This window comes from Opisthocomus hoazin, chromosome 1 (genome assembly GCF_030867145.1).
Source record: "Opisthocomus hoazin isolate bOpiHoa1 chromosome 1, bOpiHoa1.hap1, whole genome shotgun sequence".
NCBI classification, from domain to species: Eukaryota; Metazoa; Chordata; class Aves; order Opisthocomiformes; family Opisthocomidae; genus Opisthocomus; species Opisthocomus hoazin.
This window is the reverse complement of record NC_134414.1, coordinates 136,177,298-136,199,265: the sequence shown is the minus strand read 5'-3', so window position 1 is coordinate 136,199,265 and position 21,968 is coordinate 136,177,298. Positions and strand designations below refer to the sequence as shown.

The window sequence follows — 21,968 nt, the reverse complement described above, 5'->3', positions numbered from 1 at the left end:
CACAGCACACTGAGATTTTAGATCCTTATCAATATCTAGAAGAAATTTCCTGCTGAAGTCCTACAGTCACTTCATTCATTGCTACTGCTCTGCAAACACAACCAGGATGTTCTGGGAAAACCCCTGTTCAAGGGCAGCTATCTAATTCAACATGGGAAATTTCCGTCTATGGCCAGCCTCAAGTAATTTACTGTCAGGGTCAACACCTCTGCTGTCCACACTGTCAGAGGACTTAAGATGGGGCAATTTCACCAGATACATTGTGGCAAGAATAATCCGGTACTCTGCAGTACAGAACAGCAAATATTTTTACGTACAGGACAAACATAAGGGGCTGAACGTTCAAGAGGCTCAAATTCCAATAGAGTAATTCTGAGCAAAAGCAGCCTATATGGAGTTTAAGGATTAAATACAACTGTGGTACAGCACCAATCTTTGCGTCACCTCAAGTCTTCTAACGCTCATTGCGGATAACATGCTAGAAGTCCTTGCACTGTGAACCTCACTTGGACTGGAGAGCTAGAAACACAGGTTCTTAGAAGTACAGTGTACAAGCAGACCCAGAAAAAGCAATTTTTTAATGAAATATGCCTCAAGCACAAAGAGTTGGTCTTACCACTCTGGTTCTCTGTAGTATCAGCCTCATGAATCTGATTGTCAAACCACATGTGCGCAACCGTCATGCGATTCTGTGTCAGCGTGCCTGTTTTGTCAGAACAGATAGTGGATGTGGAGCCCAGGGTTTCCACAGCTTCCAGGTTCTTCACCAAGCAGTTCTTACGAGCCATACGCTTGGCTGTTAGTGTCAGACATACCTGGAGACAAGGAAGAAGATGACATTAGATGTGCTTGTGCACTAATACACTGCTACCCAACTCACTGTGGGCATGGCACATGTCCTGCAGTGATTCCTTAACTCCACGCTCACCCTGCCAGTGCAAAATAAACAGCAACATTCAGGCCCAGTTGCTGGGTTTAAATGACATTTTCCTCATCACAAAACCTCTAGAAAAGACTCGCAAGGCTTCCATCTCCTGCTTCTCAGTGCATTAGGCAGGAAATAAAATGCCCCAGACTAACATTTTAGTTAAAAGTTGCAGTTCCCTAATCATAGGAACTCAAAACAGGTGGAGGCAGGCCACATACCAGAATGCCCAGAATAGCTCTGGTGATAGGGCTGCAACTTAGTGGTGTAGGAACTGAGCAGCCCCAGCTACACTTTCTCGTCAGAGGCTCTTATCTGGTTCCAGCTGCCAACTGTTCATACCCTAGCTGAGTTGCTGCTCTGCTTCCTCAGGCTGCATGGAAGCCTCAAGCCCCATCCACCACCACCCTCTACACAGCTGAGCACATCTAGATACTCCCACCGCCCCTTCAGGAAACCAAACCTACAAGAACTTCTGCCAGGTCCCAGATCAAAAGCTGGGACTAGAGTGAAGCTTGCTGGATTCTCTGCCAGCCCTTCAGGGCTGGAGGGGTTGGTGTGCATTAGGGTGTAGAAACCCTGCACGGTTGTAACAGGAAGGACCCTTCTCGCCACAGAGAAAGGCAAGACAAGTCCAGAACTCCCAACCTTGCTCACTTCAGTTCCACGATGCCAACCCTCCACGTAGGTCTAGCTTAGGGACCCATCTTCATTAGAAAAACAGCTGCAGAACTTGACATCAATTCAGGCACCTAGTCTGAACACACCTTGTTTGTAAAGCTTAGCCCTACACACTCACCTTCCATTACTCTAGCATTTACATCTGTGAATACACACAGAGCACGAAGCACTCCACTTCCTTAAGAACCATATATGTAACTCATTCAATCTTTTTTCCAGATTCACTCACCGTGACCGTTGCAAGCAGCCCCTCAGGGACATTGGCAACAATGATACCGATGAGGAAAATTACAGCCTCCAGCCACGTGTACTCAAGGATGAGTGAAAGGATGAAGAAGGTGACACCCAGAAACACAGCCACTCCAGTGATGAGGTGGATAAAGTGCTCAATCTCCATGGCAATTGGAGTTTTCCCCCCTTCCAGTCCAGAAGCCAGACTGGCAATACGACCCATCACAGTGCGATCCCCAGTGCTAATGACAATGCCACGGGCAGTGCCTAGAAGACAGACAAGTTTCAGAAAACAAAAATCCTTTCCAGAACACACTAAACTGAGTTTGTTCAGCCTGTCCTAGAGTTTAACAAGCTTTGCCCAAGATAATCTAGGTAGGCATTCCAACGACCAAGGTCTCCCACTGCAGCTTTTTTTATTCTGGCAGCACAAGAAATAAATGGACAGAAGCGCTGCACAGGATTCTTGTGTGACTGGTCAAGCTGTATGCCCCCTCCCTTCTATGCCACGGAATCAAGTGCCAATTGCAGGGAAGCAGAGGAAGTCATCTTACAGAAGCAGACAGTGTCCTCTTTCCTCCTTTAAGGGGAGGCCCATTTTCTCTCCCTGAGGCTCTTGAGAGAGATCAAGAATATCGTTCAGTTTTGCTAGGCTGGGGTTTTTTTGGGGGGGTGGGAAAGAGCAGGGGACAGTCTGCTGGTGAGAGTCTGTCAGGAGAGGACACAATTGGAGTCAGGCAGAATTCTACACCATCACTGAACAGTCACACCTTGACACCCTGTGGGTGTGGAAAAGATGCTCTGGGCTTTGACAGAATGAGTGCCTACCACCACACTCAGAGCTGCAACTGGAAGTTCTGCCAGAGATGTTAGAAATTCCTGCTTTCTGCAGCAGCTGTAGTATTTCTTATAGCTCTGCCTAACCATCTTGGTTCACATTATGTTATCTGCACTTTAACACTGCTGTAGTAAGGCAGTCATGCTCAAAGACACGCCACATAGGGGCTCCTCTAGGAGGAGCAAGAAAGAAAAAAAATCAGTAGTGCTGTGGAGTCGTCTTTGCCTATTGTACAGTACTGCAGTTGCAATGGGCAAAGCCTTTGCTGGGAACCACCAGCCTGCCCTTGCGCAGCAGGAGTAAGCTACCAACACTGAACTCACACATTACATTTACGTTGCTTACGTGTGCAGTTCAATCCCTAGCACTGTTAATACTTCAGGGAAGTAGGAGAGTCACATACCTTCCACACAGTTGGTGGAAAAGAAGGCAATGTTCCTGGTCTCCAGTGGGTTCTCGTTGGAGAAGTCTGGAGACCTGGTCTGAGGCTCTGATTCACCAGTAAGTGAGGAGTTATCCACCTATGCAGCAGAGCATACTTTGTCATACACAAGCAGGCAGACACCTTCAGCAACGAAAGCAGATAAAACACTAGGCACTCCCCCCACCTTCCTCTTCCACTCCACCACCCACTCATAGCACAGAAGACATTCTTTGAAACCAGACTATTTCATCATCCTTCATAACGAAGTTTTCAGATGACCTGTCACTGCTGTACCTTGCAACCATGTGCAGATATAATCCGAAGGTCGGCTGGAATTCTGTCTCCTCCTTTCACCTCCACTAGGTCTCCAACTACAACACCTTCAGCATTTATGCTCATCTTCTCACCATTTCTGACTACAAGAGCTTGCTGAAATACAGTAAAGAAACAACCTATGTCAAAAGCAACTCTTAAGGGGCTCAAAACATCCAAGTATCTTAAAATAGCTGTGCTATGGTTCTATGAGGCTTCTACTAGTACTAAGATGTTTATCTCCGATACATATGTTATTTAAGAAAAACAGCTATTTTCGTTTCCTTGATATTAAAGTTCCTTGTTGCCAAGGTGACAGTAAGATAGTTAGGTATGTTACAGACTGTCCATGAAGGAATCTGAGTTTTAGTGCTTATCACACCAGTTACTGAACTCCCCAGACTATTGAGTGTCCTACGAATGTTAATAAGCTGATGGAACGCATGGGAAGCCAGGAACTGCCCTGGACCATTAACATAGTTACTTGGGGCATAAAAAGAAAGGAGTCTCGTAGACCCCTCGAAATCAAAATCAAGTAACCTACACCAACATCCAGGCCTTTTGCAATGGAAGCTGATGCTTAAAACAGTCAATAACCACGAGCAAGCTGCAGCTTGGCAGATCTCGAGGAAATGAGGTATTCCATACCTGAGGCACCATGTTCTTGAAGGACTCCATGATCTTGGAACTTTTTGCTTCTTGGTAATAAGAGAAACAGCCAGTAATGATAACCACAGCTGCCAACACAACACCCAGGTACAGCTACAAGGAGCAGAGAAAGTGAGTCAGAGGACGATCTGCCTGAAAGGCTTCCAGTTTGTCCAGATAAATTGCTTGGTATTTAAATGCCCTATTACAAAGCATGGTGGTACTTGCAGTCTCTGTACATTTTGTACACAGAGGCAGTCCACAAGCTAGTGCTGTTAACACAACAGAAAGGAAGTCGGCTGTTCATTTCATTATGTGGAAGCACTCCAAGACATGTTAAGCTCACACACTGAATTTCCCGTGCTTATGGGAAAAACTTCTGGACTGAATGCTTAGGGAAGTTAATCTGCTTTGAGCCAAACAGGCTGCTCAGTCTGCCTTTGAGGTAAACCAGACATTTTTACTTACATTATCATTATTGGGCTCCTCTTCCATCACACTTTGTATGCCGTAAGCCAGAAAACATAGAATAGCACCAATCCACAACAGGAGCGAGAATCCTCCAAAGAGCTGCCGACAGAACTTTACCCATTCAGGAGTTGTGGGTGGGGGTGTGAGGGAATTTGGGCCATCACGAGCCAGTATCTCAGCTGCACGTGCAGAAGTCAAACCCTAGAAGAGAGGTTTCTTTTATAGGCATTGTGGCAAGACTGACTGGGGAACGTAGCTCCAAATTTGTTCATGTTCTACCACAGCAACAAGGAGATGCTACCCGGTAACAGAGATCTCCACAGCTGCCAGGGGTCTGCAACCCAAGTGCAGGATGTGAAAGGTGAATGCCAAAAGAGGAGCTACAGGGTGTTGGATGCTACTCAAGGAGCCTGCGGGCCATGGGGCTACAAACACTGAAGAAGGGCAGGACAAGGAGCCTACAGCAGCAGACTTTGAGCTCTGAGGAACAGCCCAGTGCAATCCATCCTATCAAATAATGGAACAAGTGAAAGCTGGGGGCCATAAAGATGACGACACTTTGGATTGGCCTTCCAGGAAGTTGAGCTTTCAGAAGCCAAGGTCTTTGACAGAAATATGCAAGTGTCTGTGCTCTCTAGAGTAAGAGCAGACTTGCTGCTACATGCAATTATGCAAAAAATGCATTAAGCAAAACAAACAGGAGCAAAGGTGCAAAACAACGGCAGTGTTTCTGCACTGGACTTTGAGGTTAGCTAGGACATTAGCACACCTCTTACTACAAAAGGGTAAAATTTTAACTGCTACTAGCCATCATTAAGTCTCTGGGCAGTGCTAGCTCACTAGACTACAACTGCAATATAACAAACATTTGCCTTTATTACAAACTCCTCGGGGGGAAAAAAAATAAATCCAAGAATCAACCTGACCTTGGAACAATTCAGAGGCAGATAACAGTGACTTTGTTTCTAACAAAGTCACTGAAGTATTGCAGCCAGGCTGTACAGTGGGAGGATGAAGAGAAGTATTTGTGAGCTCAACAGTTCTCCCAAAGCCTGGGAAACTTAATTGGAGGAGGGGAGATTAAACAAAAAAGAAAACCCAGACCACCCAGATCTCCCTTTGTGAAGTGCTCTGAACCGAGACCGTTCCTTTTCAGATCAGGGCGAGGAGGGAAGGAAAACAAAGTCTACCTACCCGATTCAAGTCTGTTCCATATTTACGATGAAGTTCATCAAGGCTCAGCTTGTGGTCATCCTGAAAGACAAGAAATGGTTGGGGGGGGAAGAGATCACAGTCCCTGCATGCTGATCAGCAAGACTCTACAAGACTCTAGCTCATCTTCTCTGCGAAGAGAATTTCGTTTCACAACTCAAAGTGGTCTGACCTTTAGCGCTCTTGTGACTATTTGGGTATGACATGACAGCCTTTTAAACAAACTCTGACTACATCTCAGTGCAGTCTTTACACCCCCAGCAGATTCTGTGAAGCCTCAGTGAGGTTTTGGGTTTGTTTTTTGTTTTTTGCGGGGGTGGGTGGGGGGTGGGGGGGAGCAGCTGGGAGGATAGGTGTGAGGGACAAAGGGAAAGGAAAGGAGTTGGGAAGGAAGGCAGGAAAGCACAGAAGATTAACCCTGTAATTTCACACATTTTTTAAGTACTGTTGCCAACTTAAGCAGTGTTTCTGCCCCCAGGGAGGCTCCTTTTTACAGCCAGACTATTATCGTGTTGGCACAGAGCAGTGCCTCAGTTAAAAGGTTGTACTGGAGGGAGCAGATGCTTTAAGTTATTATCTCTTAACACAAAATCTCATCTTTGAGCAAGCTTGAGTACCCTTCTCCCTAACAGAGGGGCCAAGAATGGGAAAGCCCAGACTCAAATCCACAGCACAGAAAGAAAACTGGCATCACCTTCCAGGTGAGCAGATCTAGACTGGATGATTCTCAGACAGATGTATAGCATCATCCAGCATTCACAGATGAGGATGGGAGACACTCCCCACAGCCTCAAACACAATTAGAAGGAATAATACTGAGGTCAGTCCTAGCTGAGGCCAGCAGTAAATAGAGCTGCACAGACTCAACTCCTCAGCTGGAATGAAAACAGCAGTCTCACTCACATGACAGCACTATAAAGCCTGCAATGTTGCTATCCAGACAGCGCTTGCCTGGGTGAGCTTGCCTGGGTGAGGAAATGCAGCTACACTGTGCTAAGGGTAATGCAGGCAAGTGGAGACTTGGGTTCTGCATCAAGTGCCTTTTGAGAAGTTATGTTTTCGGGGCCTACTGCATGGCTGTCTTGATTCTGAAAGACCTGCAGCATGTCTGGCTTGAAGACACAGGGGACAAGAAGGGAGATCAGTGCCTTCAGTCACACCATGCTGTCAGTACACCAGCTCTCTTCTCCTTAAGTCACATGAGGCACAGCGCTTTGGGTGTAGTGAAAATTCTTAAAGCTGCTCTTCCTGTGCCTGATACTCTTACCATTGAGACTTCCTTTTTAAGCTCATCCATGTCCTTCTCTTTCTTCCCCTTCTTCTTCTTTGCGCCATGCTCTGATGTAGCAGTGGGCTCATACTTGTCTCTTCCAGCCTGCAAGAGAAAAGACACAGTACCGTTGGAAACAGACCTCACAGAGTCAACTTCTACAGCAGTAAACGCAAACTGTGCACACGAGACTGCCAGGCAGACAAAATGATTACCATTTATTAAAGTTATGCCATTTCAATAAAGTCAAAAAATGAGCTAGTGAGCAGATGTCCTGGGTTTGGCCAGGACAGGGTTAGTCTTCACTGGACTCCAGGAAAGGGCACAGCCGGGGGGGTGGGGGCTGACCCCACCTGGCCAAACAAAGCCCGGTATTCCATACCATGTGTGACCTCACGCTGGGTTCGGGGGGGGGGGGGGGGGGGGGGCGGGGCAGCAGGAATGCTCTCGCAGCCTGGGGGGGCGCGGCGCCAGTGCTGTAGGGGAGAGCGGCTGTCTGGGTCGTACGGTTCGTTGTTGTGTTTTCTCCTTATCTGTATCGTTGTTGTTCCTGTTTTCCCTCTGTTTGCTGCTCTGTTAAACTGCCCTTATCCCGACCCACCAGTTTCTGCCTCTTTCTTTCCATTCTCCTCCGGCGCCGGCGGGGGGAGGGGCAGCCGCGTGGCGCTTTTGTTGCCGGCGGCAGCCGAAACCAAAACATTAAATTTGGCACCCAGACGTGGGGCAGGGATAACGGCAGGGCTGAGCAGCGGGTGTTAAAACTGTTTTCTTACGTTTCGTTAAATTTTGTTATACGCATTTTTCTGTGTTAAATCGTCGCCGGTAAAAATGTTTCTGTCTTTGATCACATGGCTGTGGTTTTTGAATCCTTATTTGCAGTATGTATTCAATGCCGTCCTGTTCATCATCGCTGGGAAAAAGATCAGGATGATTATTTTGCTCTACTGTACGATGTCGACTTATGACATGATAACATCAATGTGCATGAAATTAGGCTTGTATTTGCATGCGGCACTGCGGTCATTTCCGTACCTCGTATCCTATGTCTTAGAATTTGTGAATAATCAAACCCAGTCTGTGGGGAAAACCGAAGGGGATACCTTCCCCCATTCTTTCGCCCCCCCTCTCTCCTTCAGGCCAGTCCTAATGGCTTCGAGTACCCGTGGGATGCTCAGGGCAGCACTCTCCTTTTGTTCTGCCTCCTGAATGGGTTGCAGGTTTTGTTTAGGGTTAAGCAAGTCGTTAAGAACATCCTGCAGAGACCTGCCCCGGGGCTGGATAGCTGTGAGTGGCTTCATGTGTGGGACAGCATGGGCAAGTACCTAGGGCAGTGCACCTCCGGTGTTTTTTAAACTCACCCCTGAGGAAGTACAGGATCCGGACAAACTAGTAAAGTATCTGCAAAAAGTGTGCTGCCACCCTGGGAACTCCAGAGAGACACAGATCACCGCAACGTGCTGGGGTCTGGCCCATGCCTACCGAGCCCTGTTCAACACTGTTCAGTGCCTTAAGGTGGAAAGGGGGGGAAACGAAGCAGCAGGCACTGCGACTGGCGCTGCCCCCCCAGCCGGCCCTGCAGCCCCTCCAGCCCAGCAGGCAGTCCCAGCCCCCCCGACTGGCACTGCCGCTGCCACAGCTGCAGGGTCTGCCTCGGTTTCCCCGGCGGGCACAGCAGCAGCCCCAGGTCCAGCCACAGGCACAGTGACTGAGCCCAGTGACCAACCTGTGCCGGTAGCAGTCGCCCCCGTAAAACTAAAGAAAGACACAAAGAGAGCAGATCGCTCCGGGAGGGATGACGATGAGCCAGGGTCATCACGGGAGATAGAGACAGAGATCATCACCCGGTCCCTGTCCCTGGGCGAGCTGCGAGACATGCGGAAAGACTTCAGCCGCCACCCTGGCGAGCACATTGCCACCTGGCTGCTGCGGTGCTGGGATAACGGGGCCAGCAGCTTGGAGTTAGAGGGCAAGGAAGCCAAGCAGCTGGGATCCCTGGCCAGGGACGGGGGCATTGACAAGGCCATTGGGAAGAAGGAACAAATCCTCAGCCTCTGGAGGAGACTTCTCTCAGGGGTGAGGGAGAGATACCCCTTCAGTGACGATTTTGTATGCTATCCTGGCAAGTGGACCAATATGGAAAGGGGTATTCAGTACTTGAGGGAATTAGCTGTGCGGGAGCTGGTTTACTGTGACACAGACGATGAGCAGGTACCCACAGACCCAGATGAACTCCAGTGCTCACAATCCATGTGGAGGAAGTTTGTGCGGAGCGCACCCTCCTCGCATGCCAACTCACTGGCAGTTGTAAACTGGAAAGGTAAAGACGCACCAACAGTGGATGAGGTGGCTGTCAGACTCCGCCAATATGAGGAAAGTCTCTCTTCCTCCCTTGTCTCAGCCGTGGAGAAACTGGTCAAGCGACTAGACAGGAATATGTCCTGCTCCCCACCTGTACGGGCCAGTGTCTCAGCTATTAGGGGCAAGCGTTTCTCTGCTCAGGAGAGGGAATACAGAGGCTACACACCACGGGGCACCCTGTGGTTTTACCTGCGTGACCACGGAGAGGACATGAGGAAGTGGGATGGAAAACCCACCTCAAGTCTAGAGGCACGAGTCCGTGAGTTGCGAGGTAAAACAATCACCAAAGGGGATTCTGTTAGGAAAAATGCCGCTCCAGTTTCCAGCAGCCAGCTCTCCAGACCAGGTAGACAGTTTGACCTTGATTCCGATCCTCTGGAGGGGACCTCCAAGTCATTCTTACAGCAGGTGAGCAGCAAATTCTCTGACGAGGATTAGAGGGGCCCTGCCTCCAGCCAGGTGGAGGAAAGGGACAACCGTGTCTATTGGACGGTGTGGATTCGGTGGCCTGGCACGTCAGATCCACAAGAGTATAAAGCTCTAGTGGACACTGGTGCACAGTGTACTTTAATGCCATCAGAGTTCAAAGGGTCAGAGTCCATTTGCATTTCGGGAGTGACGGGGGGGGTCCCAAGAGCTGAGTCTACTGGAGGCTGAAGTGAGCCTCACTGGGCAGGACTGGCAGAAGCACCCCATTGTAACTGGCCCCGAGGCTCTGTGCATCCTTGGGACAGACTATCTTAGGAGAGGCTATTTCAAGGACCCAAAGGGGTATCGGTGGGCTTTTGGCATAGCTGCTGTGGAGACGGAAGAAATTAAACAGCTGTCCATTTTGCCTGGTCTCTCGGAGGATCCTTCCGTTGTGGGGTTGCTGAGGGTTGAAGAACAACAGGTGCCAATCGCGACCACAACGGTGCACCGGTGACAGTATCGTACCAACCGAGACTCCCTTCTCCCCATTCATCAGCTGATCCGCCAGCTGGAGAGTCAAGGAGTGATCACCAAAACTCACATACCCTTTAATAGTCCCATACGGCCAGTGAGAAAGTCTACTGGAGAGTGGAGACTGACAATAGACTACCGTGGCCTGAATGAAGTCACACCACCACTGAGTGCTGCCGTGCCAGACATGCTAGAACTTCAGTATCAGCTGGAGTCAAAGGCAGCCAAGTGGTACGCTACAATTGACATCGCTAATGCATTCTTCTCCATCCCTTTGGCAGCAGAGTGCAGGCCACAGTTTGCTTTCACCTGGAGGGGTATCCAGTACACCTGGAATCGACTGCCCCAGGGGTGGAAACACAGTCCCACCATTTGCCATGGACTAATCCAGACTGCACTGGAAAAAGGTGAAGCTCCAGAACATCTGCAGTACATCGACGACATCATTATATGGGGCGACACAGCAGAGGAAGTTTTCGAGAAAGGGGAGAAAATAGTTCAGATCCTTCTGAAAGCCGGTTTCGCCATTAAGCGAAGTAAAGTCAAGGGACCTGCGCAAGAGATCCAGTTTTGGGGAATAAAATGGCGGGATGGGCGCCGTCAAATCCCAATGGATGTCATCAACAAAACAGCAGCTATGTCTCCACCAACCAGCAAAAAGGAAGCACAGGCCTTCCTAGGTGTTGTGGGTTTTTGGAGGATGCACATCCCAAATTACAGCCAGATTGTGAGTCCTCTGTACCACGTGACCCGGAAGAAGAATGATTTTGAATGGGGCCCTGAGCAACGACAGGCATTTGAACAAATTAAACAGGAGACAGTTCATGCCGTAGCCCTTGGTCCAGTCCGGTCAGGGCAAGATGTTAAAAACGTGCTCTACACCGCAGCCGGGGAGAATGGCCCAACCTGGAGTCTCTGCCAGAAAGCACCAGGGGAGACTCGAGGTCGACCCCTGGGGTTCTGGAGCCGGGGATACAAAGGATCCGAGGCCCGCTATACTCCCACTGAAAAAGAGATTCTGGCAGCATATGAAGGCGTTCGAGCTGCTTCAGAAGTGGTCGGCACTGAAGCACAGCTCCTCCTAGCACCACGATTGCCGGTCCTGGGCTGGATGTTCAAAGAGAGGGTCCCCTCTACGCATCATGCCACCGATGCTATGTGGAGTAAGTGGGTCGCTCTGATCACCCAGCGCGCCCGAATGGGAAACCCCAGTCACCCAGGGATTCTGGAGGTCATCATGGACTGGCCAGAAGGTAAAGATTTTGGAGCATCGCCAGAGGAGGAGGTGACACGTGCTGAAGAGGCCCCACTGTATAACCAGCTGCCAAAAGATAAGAAACAGTATGCCTTGTTCACGGATGGGTCCTGTCGCATTGTGGGGAAGCAGCGGAGGTGGAAGGCTGCTGTATGGAGCCCTACACGACAAGTCGCAGAAACTGCCGAGGGAGAAGGTGAGTCCAGCCAGTTTGCAGAGGTGAAAGCCATCCAGCTGGCGTTAGACATTGCCAGTCGAGAGAAGTGGCCAGTGCTCTATCTTTACACCGACTCTTGGATGGTGGCCAATGCCTTGTGGGGGTGGCTGCAGCAATGGAAGAAGAACAACTGGCAGCGCAGAGGCAAACCTATCTGGGCTGCCCCATTGTGGCAAGATATTGCTGCCCAGCTAGAGCAGTTGGCTGTAAAAGTCCGTCACGTGGACGCCCACGTCCCTAAGAGTCGGGCCACTGAAGAACATGAAAACAACCACCAGATAGATCAGGCTGCTAAGATTGAAGTGGCTCAGGTGGATCTGGACTGGCAACATAAGGTTGAACTCTTTATAGCTCGGTGGGCCCATGACACCGTGGGCCCATGACACCTCGGGCCACCAAGGAAGAGACGCGACATACAGATGGGCTCGTGACCGAGGGGTGGACTTGACCATGGACACCATCGCACAGGTTATCCATGAATGTGAAACATGTGCTGCAATCAAGCAAGCCAAGCGGGTAAAGCCTCAGTGGTATGGAGGACGATGGCTAAAATATAAATATGGGGAGGCTTGGCAGATTGACTACATCACACTGCCACAAACCCGCCAAGGCAAGCGCTATGTGCTCACAATGGTGGAGGCCACCACCGGATGGCTGGAAACCTACCCTGTGCCCCATGCCACTGCCCGGAATACCATCCTGGGCCTGGAAAAACAAGTCCTGTGGCGACATGGCACTCCCGAAAGAATCGAATCAGACAACGAGACTCACTTTCGCAACAGCCTTATAGACACCTGGGCCAAAGAACACGGTATCGAGTGGGTGTATCACATCCCCTACCATGCACCAGCCTCTGGAAAGATCGAACGTTACAATGGGCTGCTAAAAACCACTTTGAGGGCAATGGTGGGTGGGGCTTTCAAAAATTGGGATACTTATTTAGCAAAGGCCACCTGGTTGGTTAACACCAGAGGGTCCACCAACCGGGCTGGTCCTGCCCAGTCAAAACCTCAGCGCCCCGTAGAAGGGGATAAAGTCCCTGTAGTGCACATGCAGAACATGTTAGGGAAGATGGTTTGGGTTAGTCCTGCCTCGGGCAAAGGCAAGCCCGTCCGCAGGATTGCCTTTGCTCAAGGACCTGGGTGTACCTGGTGGGTAATGCAGAAGGATGGGGAAGTCCGATGTGTACCTCATGGGGATTTAATTTTGGGCGAGAATAGTCCATAAATAAATTGTATAAAGTTAGTTGTTAAATAACCCTGTCACTGTCTCTTATCACTGTTATGATTGTTATATTTTGTACCAGTAGTAGCATAGTAAGAATCGTCCAGATTAAAGAAGGATGGACTTTTTCGATGAAAACCTAGCAGAGCACAGCGATGATGGAACTGGACCTGGTTTTCAACAACTGGCATCCAGCAACTTCATCAAGATCAATATCTCCTGCAGACTGTGGGCACGGGCCGCACCAGATGCATCAGCCGTGAGCTCCAGATGCAGCAAGTGACCGCCCATCACCACACATCACCCCTCCTGCCACGGAAGACCATTACGACAGATGGAGCCTGAAGTCATGGATTAAATGAACTCAATGGACACTTTAGAGTGATGATCCATAGACTAAGGGAATGATATCTGGAGACAGGAGAAGTGGTGGTGATCAACTGGACCATGGGGGACCTGGGCATGACGTAGATGGTATGGAACAAGGGGTGGATAATGTCCTGGGTTTGGCCAGGACAGGGTTAATTTTCACCGGACTCCAGGAAGGGGCACAGCCGGGGGGTGGGGGCTGACCCCACCTGGCCAAACAGAGCCCGGTATTCCATACCATGTGACGTCACGCTGGGTTCCGGTGGGGGGGGCGGCACTGCGGGAACGCTCTCGCGGCTTGGGGGGGCGCGGCACCAGTGCTGTAGGGGAGAGCAGCTGTCTGGGTCGTACGGTTCGTTGTTGTGTTTTCTCCTTATTTGTATGGTGGTTGTTCCTGTTTCCCTCTGTTTGCTGTTCTGTTAAACTGCCCTTATCCCGACCCACCAGTTTCTGCCTCTTTCTTTCCATTCTCCTCCGCACACCGGCGGGGGGAGGGGCGGCCGCATGGCGCTTTTGTTGCCGGCAGCAGCCAAAACCAAAACAGCAGACAAGTCTGCTTAACAGCATCCCTGATACACAGATTACAGCCAGACATTGTGCAAGTCTAGCTAGGAGGAAAGCAAACTACATGCTATTCAGTCAGTCTTGACACGTGAGCCCCAGCTCAAACTGAAAAAGTGATGAAGAGCAGAAGAAACCAATTCCTGAGCGCATACGTATGCTCCCTTCAATGCACTAACTCCTCCTCCCCCCTCTCGGTCTTCCACATCCTCTGGCAAGGAGCAGCCTATCAACTGAAGATAAATAAGAGGTGGTATCTCTGACTGGTCGAATCTGGGGATAAGTTCCAACACTTTCATTCTCAGTTTGGCACTCTGGCTGGCTGGTTACGCAACGGAAATCTGCTTTCAATTTATGGCAGTTCGACCAGCAAGAATGGTATACAAAGCAGTAGTACACTTTCACAGATTCAGTCTGTGCTCAGTCCTGCTTACACTTCACAGAGCAGATGATTCGCTTAAAGCCTCTTTATTCGGATGGACGTTCACTCACTTCGTAACAGTGAATTCTACATGAAATCATGCAGAGACTTAGATCTTATCATGGTGGGCTAAACAAGCATCTAAGGACAAACAAATCATGACCTAGCAGATACAAACATCACTTAAGAGACAAAAAACGTTCAGAAGAGTTACAGGCAGAAATAATCCCGAACTGCAAGAAGTTTGGACACTCTGTAAGGTACCAAAACTAGGCACCAGTACAGCCCCACAGTGCAGTTCCTTCATTAAGTACTCCACATCCACAAGTTTCCAGACTCTAAAGCCTCTAACAGCAGCTTTTCCCTCCCTTCAATTCTGCATGGGACCCATTACATCCCTACCAAGTTTTATGCCTTAAGATTTTCACCCAGTAAGGTCCCCAAGAAGTATTTTGGGACAAAACAGCAGTTAGTGGCACCAGAGTCAAACCATTAACAAGATTAAGACATGGTTTCAAAGGCATCACCTTGCTTGATCTCTGTATGCGTACCTCACATCACAAACTGGACTCCTGGGTGTGATCTGGACATAGAAACTATTGTTAGCATCCAAGAACTGCCCTGTTGAGTAGCAAGCATGGGAAATTTTTATTATTTACTCCAGAAGTAGAAACCAAAACCAAAAGTGAAACTATGGGGGGAAGGGGGCTAATAATGACTTTTCTAAAAGAACCTGTCAGTCACATCCAGACAAGGATTTTTTATTGTTCCAAGAAAGCTCTGTGCACACCACTCTGCAGCCAGAGTCACACATTTCACATGCACAGAAGCCCTCTCTTGCCCTGTTCAGTAAAGGCAAGTTTTGCAACCCCATATCCTCACACGCAGCTACAGAGCTGTGCAATGGAAACAGTTTTTTAGTAAGTGGAGCGGAGATGAGCTGTTTGCCTCCTCTCCTCCAGGAAAAAGACACAGAACTACAGGCTGTCAGCATTCCTCACATTCTCTTCCCTGCACCTAAACTCCCATTTCACTTCTTAAAAAAAGAAGTGAAAGCCACAGAACTTAAACCAGTACAGTCCTCACATTCCAGCATCACAAGAATTTGCCACGGGCAATTCACAAAAAGGCATCAGAAGGTCTCTGTCCTTCAGTCTCCGAAGAAAACAACTTTGATTTCTGCTAGAGCTCTAGCAGACAAGTCCAAACACTATCCTGCACAAAACACATGCTTCTTGATCACTGCTTGAGATGAGAAATGATTTCTAATGAAGGTGAAGGAGCTGGTGCCTTGACTAGCAGTCCATCACCCTCAGCTTCACCCCTTCCCCCAAGAAAAGCTTGGCAAGCTCTTGCAGGTGATCTAAAAACCTCCTGGTTTCTTTGAAACTTCTGAGAGAAGCACAGTTACTCAGCTTATCGGGGCAATGGTGAACAGCCCAAGAATGTAAGAGTGTTTAACTCTTTCAGCTGCAGAGACGACCTACAAGTGGGCAAACACGAAAAGGCTCACTGCCCTTGCTCAAGCATGATTTGCTTAAAAAAAAAACCTGAACAAAAACCCCAGCGATCAGTTGCAGCCAGGACAAAAAAGCAGATCTTGCACCCAAGTATTTGAGTCTTAATGGAGTCCGTCTTACCAAGGAGCTCAGAGTTCCTCAGTTTAAAAAAAGGGAAAGAAAAAGCAGCACACTACATCCCCTTCTGTTGCTTCCGTACCGCATCCCACCCTTTCAGAAAAGGTAAGTCAGCAGCATCGGTTTCAGCTCTTGCTATAGGATCATTTCATGCAGAGTCTGAACTTCCCGCTCCATCATTCAAACCCGAACTTGACACATAGCTCAGAGAAAGTCCTGCCCCTGTTCTGGGCCTTCAGGGCCATTGCCTCTCCGCTGGCAAGATGAGCCCAACTGGTTCAGCAAAGGCTTGTGCCGGCTGGGCTGCCAGGGGACGAGGGGCTCATGCCACCCCTCAGCACTATAGGATTTCCCTGCTCTCCCCGCCTTTTCCTGTTGTACGGTACTCCAGAGACACATCTTACCGAGAATTAATCACGTGGCCCGGACACAAACGAAGGTCTGTCTCCTCAGAAATGTCACCCGTTACTTGACTTAGCCTAGGAACTCTGACTCATCAAAACTGCCACAGAAAAGACAACACAGCTTTTTTTTTTCCATGGAAGATTTTTTTTTTCCATTGGCTTAAGCACAACATTTGTACACACCAGTGTAAGAAGTTTTACACAGCCCCCAGAAAATCCCATTGTCTTTCAGACACAGCTTAGGCTTTTCCGCTGTGGACTAATTGAGCCATTCATGGTTGATGTTCTCAGCACAAGCCATGATTGACCAGGAAACGGGAGGGGTGCATATCAGCAGACAAGCTCAGAAGTACTCTATTCTAACATCACCTAATCTAACAAGAAATGTCAAGTAAAAGCCCAAATAAATTACACAGTCTCTGGAGGCCTGGTCTGTTCTAGTACTTATGTCATTATAATCAACTGTGCAGAGAAAACAGAAAAGTTACTGTCCCGCTGCCTCATGAGACAGCCTTCAGTAAATACGTTAACCAGATGAGTCATGACACCGTCTATGCCTATTGGGCTGGAAACACCGTTACATGACCTAGTGTAATCTTAGCAAGGGATGCAAATGCCTTCTCTGGATGCTTCTTACTCCCTCCCAAGAACTGTGTTTAGACTTTTGATTAAAGATAGGAGATTAATCAACTGCATCAATTGAACAGACTCTCAGCATCCAGGACAGAGCAAAGTAGTTTTTACTCAACAGCTAGTAACTGCTCATAATGAGTAGACTGCTGTTTCCCAGATTACAGAAGGAGAAGCTCTCCTCCCACATCAAGGAATCCAAACCTTGCAAAGGTTTTCAGTATCAGGGTAAAACCGCGACCACCCACACTCCTTTAGTCTTCTTTGGATATTAGGACAAACATCTCTACTTCTCATGGAGCTGCTTGAAGACCTAAGCGCAGAGCTGGCTTTCCGAATGCCACCGCCGCACAGGTGAGCAGCCCTTCCTGGTTTTTCGGTGCTGCGACATAACTACAGAGTATCATCTCCCACACCTCTTTGCCTGGAATATTAGTGCATCGTTACCATCAATCCAGAAATCTCTAGTGGCTGTCAAGCACATGCAGATGAAAGGACTGGACACAGCTCGCCCCTACAGGGGCTGGTGACTTCAGCTGCCCCTCGAAAAGGCCTGGGTGAAGCACGACCCTCTGCAGTTATCAGCAGGTCAGGATCCCACAGGGCTCTGGGATTGCAACCCCCAGGCGCAGACCACTTGCCAGAGACCCCTCATCTTGCTACACTGCTTTTGCAAAAACGTGTGCCGACTAGGCCTGGGGTTTTCTTTGGCAAAAGGAGTATCCTCTAGCCATAGTAATAAAAAGTGGGTATTATTAAGATTTCTTTATTGCACCAGATAAGGACTGCTTTAATTGGAATAATTTCCCCTCAGGTAGTCCATTAGGCAACAAGCCTTCCTAATTTCTGCCAGGGAAAAAACCCCTTAACTGGGGTTCAAGCACTAGCACTGACCTCCTGAAGTAACTCCAAGCACGCACTAACGACTGCGCACTAGGGCTGTGCAGCACGGAGACGGAGCGAGGCGTGCTGCTGTCGGCAGAGAGCTTCCAGGCAGCTCTGAACAGAAATGAACCCTGTCTGCTTTCCTCCACTACGCACAACTCCTTGGATAATCTGTTTTTTGGGCTGAACGACACACCCGGGCAGCTCACGGCCCTCCCCTTGTCCCGTTACCATTTAAAGTAAAACAGACGCTCCGCTCGGCTTCTCCTCGCAGACGCAGAGACAAGAAACTTGTTCTCTAGCACTTATGCTCTTAATTTCTCTTCCATCCCACGCTCCCACAGGAAGGAGGTTTCCTTTTCGGGCGCCCTAACTTGGGGCAGGCACATGCTGCTCAGCGTTGCGTCCACACACTGCCTTTTTCACAGCCCTGCTCTCTCACATCCCCATTTTCAGAGGGTCCCCAATTACTCACATGCATTCTCACCACTAAATGAACAAATCTTGCGACTTGCTACCAGAAAGCCTGAGGCGGCCAGACACCGTACAATTATCCCCTGTGTCAGCGCTTCAGTTTCAGGCCAATTGCTTTATTATCTATGCAACCTATGAAAGCTGAAATGGAAGTGAGACAGCTAACGGCCTGCTATATTAGAAAGCATTTGCACCTTCCATTAGTCCAGCCAAGGCAGCTGAAGCCCCCGAAGCCTTCTGCACTGCAGTCATACATGCACACACAACTCTAAGGCCGCCTGGATGATTTAAAGCTTCCAGAAGACTGCAACAACACCAAATCCCCCTTCAATGTTTTCTCTCTTAGACGACATCTTACCATGCACACTGCCTGTTGCACACCGGACTGAAACGCATCATGCTGGGCTGCCAAGCACGTAAAGCAAAAAGAAAAATCCAAACCCAGAATACCCCATCTCGAAAACCCACCCCACACGCTCCTCAGCCACCTTTTCCGAGTAACTGTCCGCTCAGCCACGTCCTTGCAGCGCCCGACTGTCCACGCAGTCACACCAACACCGCCTCGACGAGGACAACGCAAAGTCAGGCCGATGTCTGAGCAGTGCTGGGGAGGCACAGAACACCCAGAGGCAGGGACGACGCCACCACCTCTGCGCCCCAAGGCCCCGCGCCGTCACCCCCTCCTAGAGGGGCAGAGAAATCGGGGAATTTTTCCCGGAATGAGTCTAAAACCAAAGTAACAGTCTACACACCTCCAAGTACACAAGATACACAGGGAAGTATTTGAAGGGGAAAAAAACCCAAACACCCAAACAATAAAACCCAGAAACCGGTCTTGACTTTTTCAACGTAAATTGGAGCAACCCGAGAGGTGTTTCTGCTCCACGCATGGACGCTTGCTCCACAACATCCAACTTCAAAACGCCTTCACCGCTGTCTTCGAGGGCCTTCACACAGGCTTTTCTTTACTTAAAAGATACGCGATCTGCGGCCAGGAGCTCTCCTCCCCGCGGGCTGTCAGGTGGAAACAACGCGGGTGCAGGGCAGAGGCCGCCGCACGGCCCCCGCGAGGCGCCCACCGCCCCGCTGACAGGGCGGGCACCACGCAGCCGGCGCCCACCGCCTCCCCCTCATAAGTCAGCCCTAACAAACCCCAATATTCCCGCCGACCCCCTTCCCCCCCGGGCCCTCCCGCCTCCAGCAGTCTAAAGTACTCCCAGGAGCCGGCGGAGCAGCCCGGCTCCGCAGCTCAGCTCCAAAAGGGCATCAGATAAGGCCGGCCCCGGGGGCGGCGGGAGGCCCCTTTCCGGGGTGGGGGGGGCGATCCGGCACCCGGCGGGGCTCGGGCCGGGCCCGCGGGGAGAGGCCGCCGGCGCCCGGCTCGGCCGTTACTTCCTCCCCCGGCGGCGGGCGGCACCGGCGCCGCCCTCTAACGGCCGCTGCCGCCCGCCCCGGCCCCGCCGCCCTCCCGCACTACGTGGCCGCCCCGGCCCGGCACAGACAAAGCGGAGCCCCGCCCGCCCGCCCCGGTCGGAGGCGAAAGCGGGGACCGGCCGCCCCCCGGCTCCTCGAATTTCCCCCATCCCGGCCCCACGCTCCGCCCCGGCCCTGCCGCTCACCCCCTTGCCCATGGCGCCGGGCGGCTGCGTGCGCGTCTGGCGGCTGCGGGCGAGGAGCGGGGCTCAGCCGGCGCCACGTGTCCCGGCCGGCGGCAGGTGCGGAACAATGGCAGCGCCCCGGCCGCCGCTCGCCTTCCTCCTCTTCCTCCTCCTTCCCCCGCGGCTCCTCGCCTTCCCTTCGCCCCGCTCTGCCCCCGGCCGGGTCGCTCCTCTCCGCCGCCGCAGCCGCCCGCAACTCGGAGAGCGGCCGGCTTCCCGACGCATAAAGAGCCCTCGCCGCCCCGCCCCGGCGCGGCCCGGCCCGCCGCCCCGCCCCTCCGGGAGCCGAGCCGGGGCCGGGCCGGGGCGGGGGCTGCGGGCAGGCGCGGTGCCCGCGGGCCCGGCCCCGGGGGCACCTCGGGGCTCACCTCGGCCGGCCCGGCCGCGCCTCGCCGCGGTGGGGGGAGGCGGGCCGGGACGCGGGGGGCTCCTTCCGCGGCGGCGGGGAAGGCTCCGCCCGCGCTCCCCGCGGCGAGGCCGCCGGGGGGCGCCGCGCCGGGCCCCGCAGCCGCCGCCATGCCGGGCCGCGCCCCCCCGCACCGCTCCCCGCCGAGGGCTTGGCGGCATGTCCCTCGGGACCAGAGTCTCGGGGTGCCCCGCGGGTTCCCCGCCGGTCTCGCCCTCCGGACGGGCCTTCCCACCCGCCCCCGAGCCCGCCCGGGGGGCTGCGCTGGCGAGGGGCGGCGGTGGGTGGCATGGCGCCCGCCACGCTGCCAGCCTGCGAGGCCACAGCGGGCTCCGAGCGCTGGGAGACGGGCGCACGCTTGCCAAGGACTGCTCCGAAGCGCGGCGCTTGGCGATCGGGGACTCCCGGGAAGAGCCGCAGGGCGGCTGTGTGCCCGCGGCTGCTGTGCGGGGAGCCTGGCCGGGGGCCGGCAGCCTTCCCTCACGCTGCGAGGTCTGGCGAAGAGGTTGCGGCTGAGGTTCGGTCCCTTTGCTTTTTCCTTCTGTCTAGATTCTCTAGCAAGGAATGCCAGCTCCCGCTCTTTTTTCGTTCTCGACAGCTTACTAGAACTTCCAGGACCTTGCATGAGCTTGGAAATGAGAAAATGTTTCAGTGGCCTTTTCCCCGCAGGAGGCTTCACCTGTGCAGGGCCCCAGCAGTTAGCTGGGAACCTGCGGATGAGGAATGGTGTTATGGCACTTCCCTGCTAAGCAGGGCTTGAAGCTCCCCTCTGCTGGAGAAGAGAACTGAATTCAGCCTGAAACATCCCACACGAGAGCTCGCCTTGCCCACAGAGCCGTGCGTGTGAGGGGAAGGGATGCCACCGCAAACCACCACGGTTTTTCAGAAGGTGGTGGAGGCACCACACCGGTGGTGGAGCTTGGTCCTGTCACCGTGCTGTAGACCTGCTTTTAGAGCTTCCGATGTGTCTGGTGCTGGCGGGCGTGCAGGGCGCTCCGTCTTTGTGATTCCAGCTGGACTTAAAAACAGCTCGGCTCGCTCAGTGCTGAGGTGCTGCTGGGACTGAACGCAGTGAGCTTTAAAGTAAAAAAACAGCAGTGGGATCGGATGTAATTGTAGACGGCAGGCCAGCATTTCAGAGACACTTTTCTAGTCTTCTGCATAAGCTCGGTTCTGTACCTCTCATGGTCTTTATTGGATCTGGCACTGCATTGAGAGATTGGGATGCTGAAGCTTTCAGTTCCCCTAGAAAATACATGGCACCTGGGCAGCCATCTCCCTTCCAGGCTGCACCGTCTTGACCCTGAGGCAACGCTCTCAGTTAGCTCTCATTACTCATCTTTGAGGTTTTCTTTTAAGACTTCCCATCTCTTGCCAGTGGGCGGGGAGAAGGGGATAGGCATAAGGAACCGGGCAGAAATTTCAGAGCCTTGAAATTACTCACTCATTTCATTTTCACTCCTTAACAGCTTTTCACTCTTTAAGAGCAATTGACAATATGAAACTTTTTTTTTT

At 51.5% G+C, this 21,968-nt stretch overlaps 1 protein-coding gene across 1 annotated transcript in view; it reads right to left on the bottom strand.

Annotated features, from left to right (window-relative positions):
- The window catches only part of ATP1A1 (ATPase Na+/K+ transporting subunit alpha 1), a 32,674-nt gene extending 12,414 nt beyond the window's left edge, over window positions 1-20,260 (bottom strand). Inside the window, exons 1-9 of the mRNA XM_075437204.1 lie at window positions 20,009-20,260; window positions 7,010-7,117; window positions 5,725-5,784; window positions 4,528-4,731; window positions 4,060-4,173; window positions 3,394-3,528; window positions 3,079-3,196; window positions 1,836-2,104; window positions 617-815 (exon numbers count right to left, since the gene is read on the bottom strand). Of these exons, the coding sequence (XP_075293319.1) occupies window positions 617-815; window positions 1,836-2,104; window positions 3,079-3,196; window positions 3,394-3,528; window positions 4,060-4,173; window positions 4,528-4,731; window positions 5,725-5,784; window positions 7,010-7,117; window positions 20,009-20,020 (1,219 nt within the window). The 5' untranslated portion in view covers window positions 20,021-20,260. The remainder of the gene's footprint in view (window positions 1-616; window positions 816-1,835; window positions 2,105-3,078; window positions 3,197-3,393; window positions 3,529-4,059; window positions 4,174-4,527; window positions 4,732-5,724; window positions 5,785-7,009; window positions 7,118-20,008) is intronic.
- Window positions 20,261-21,968: the final 1,708 nt, after the last annotated feature.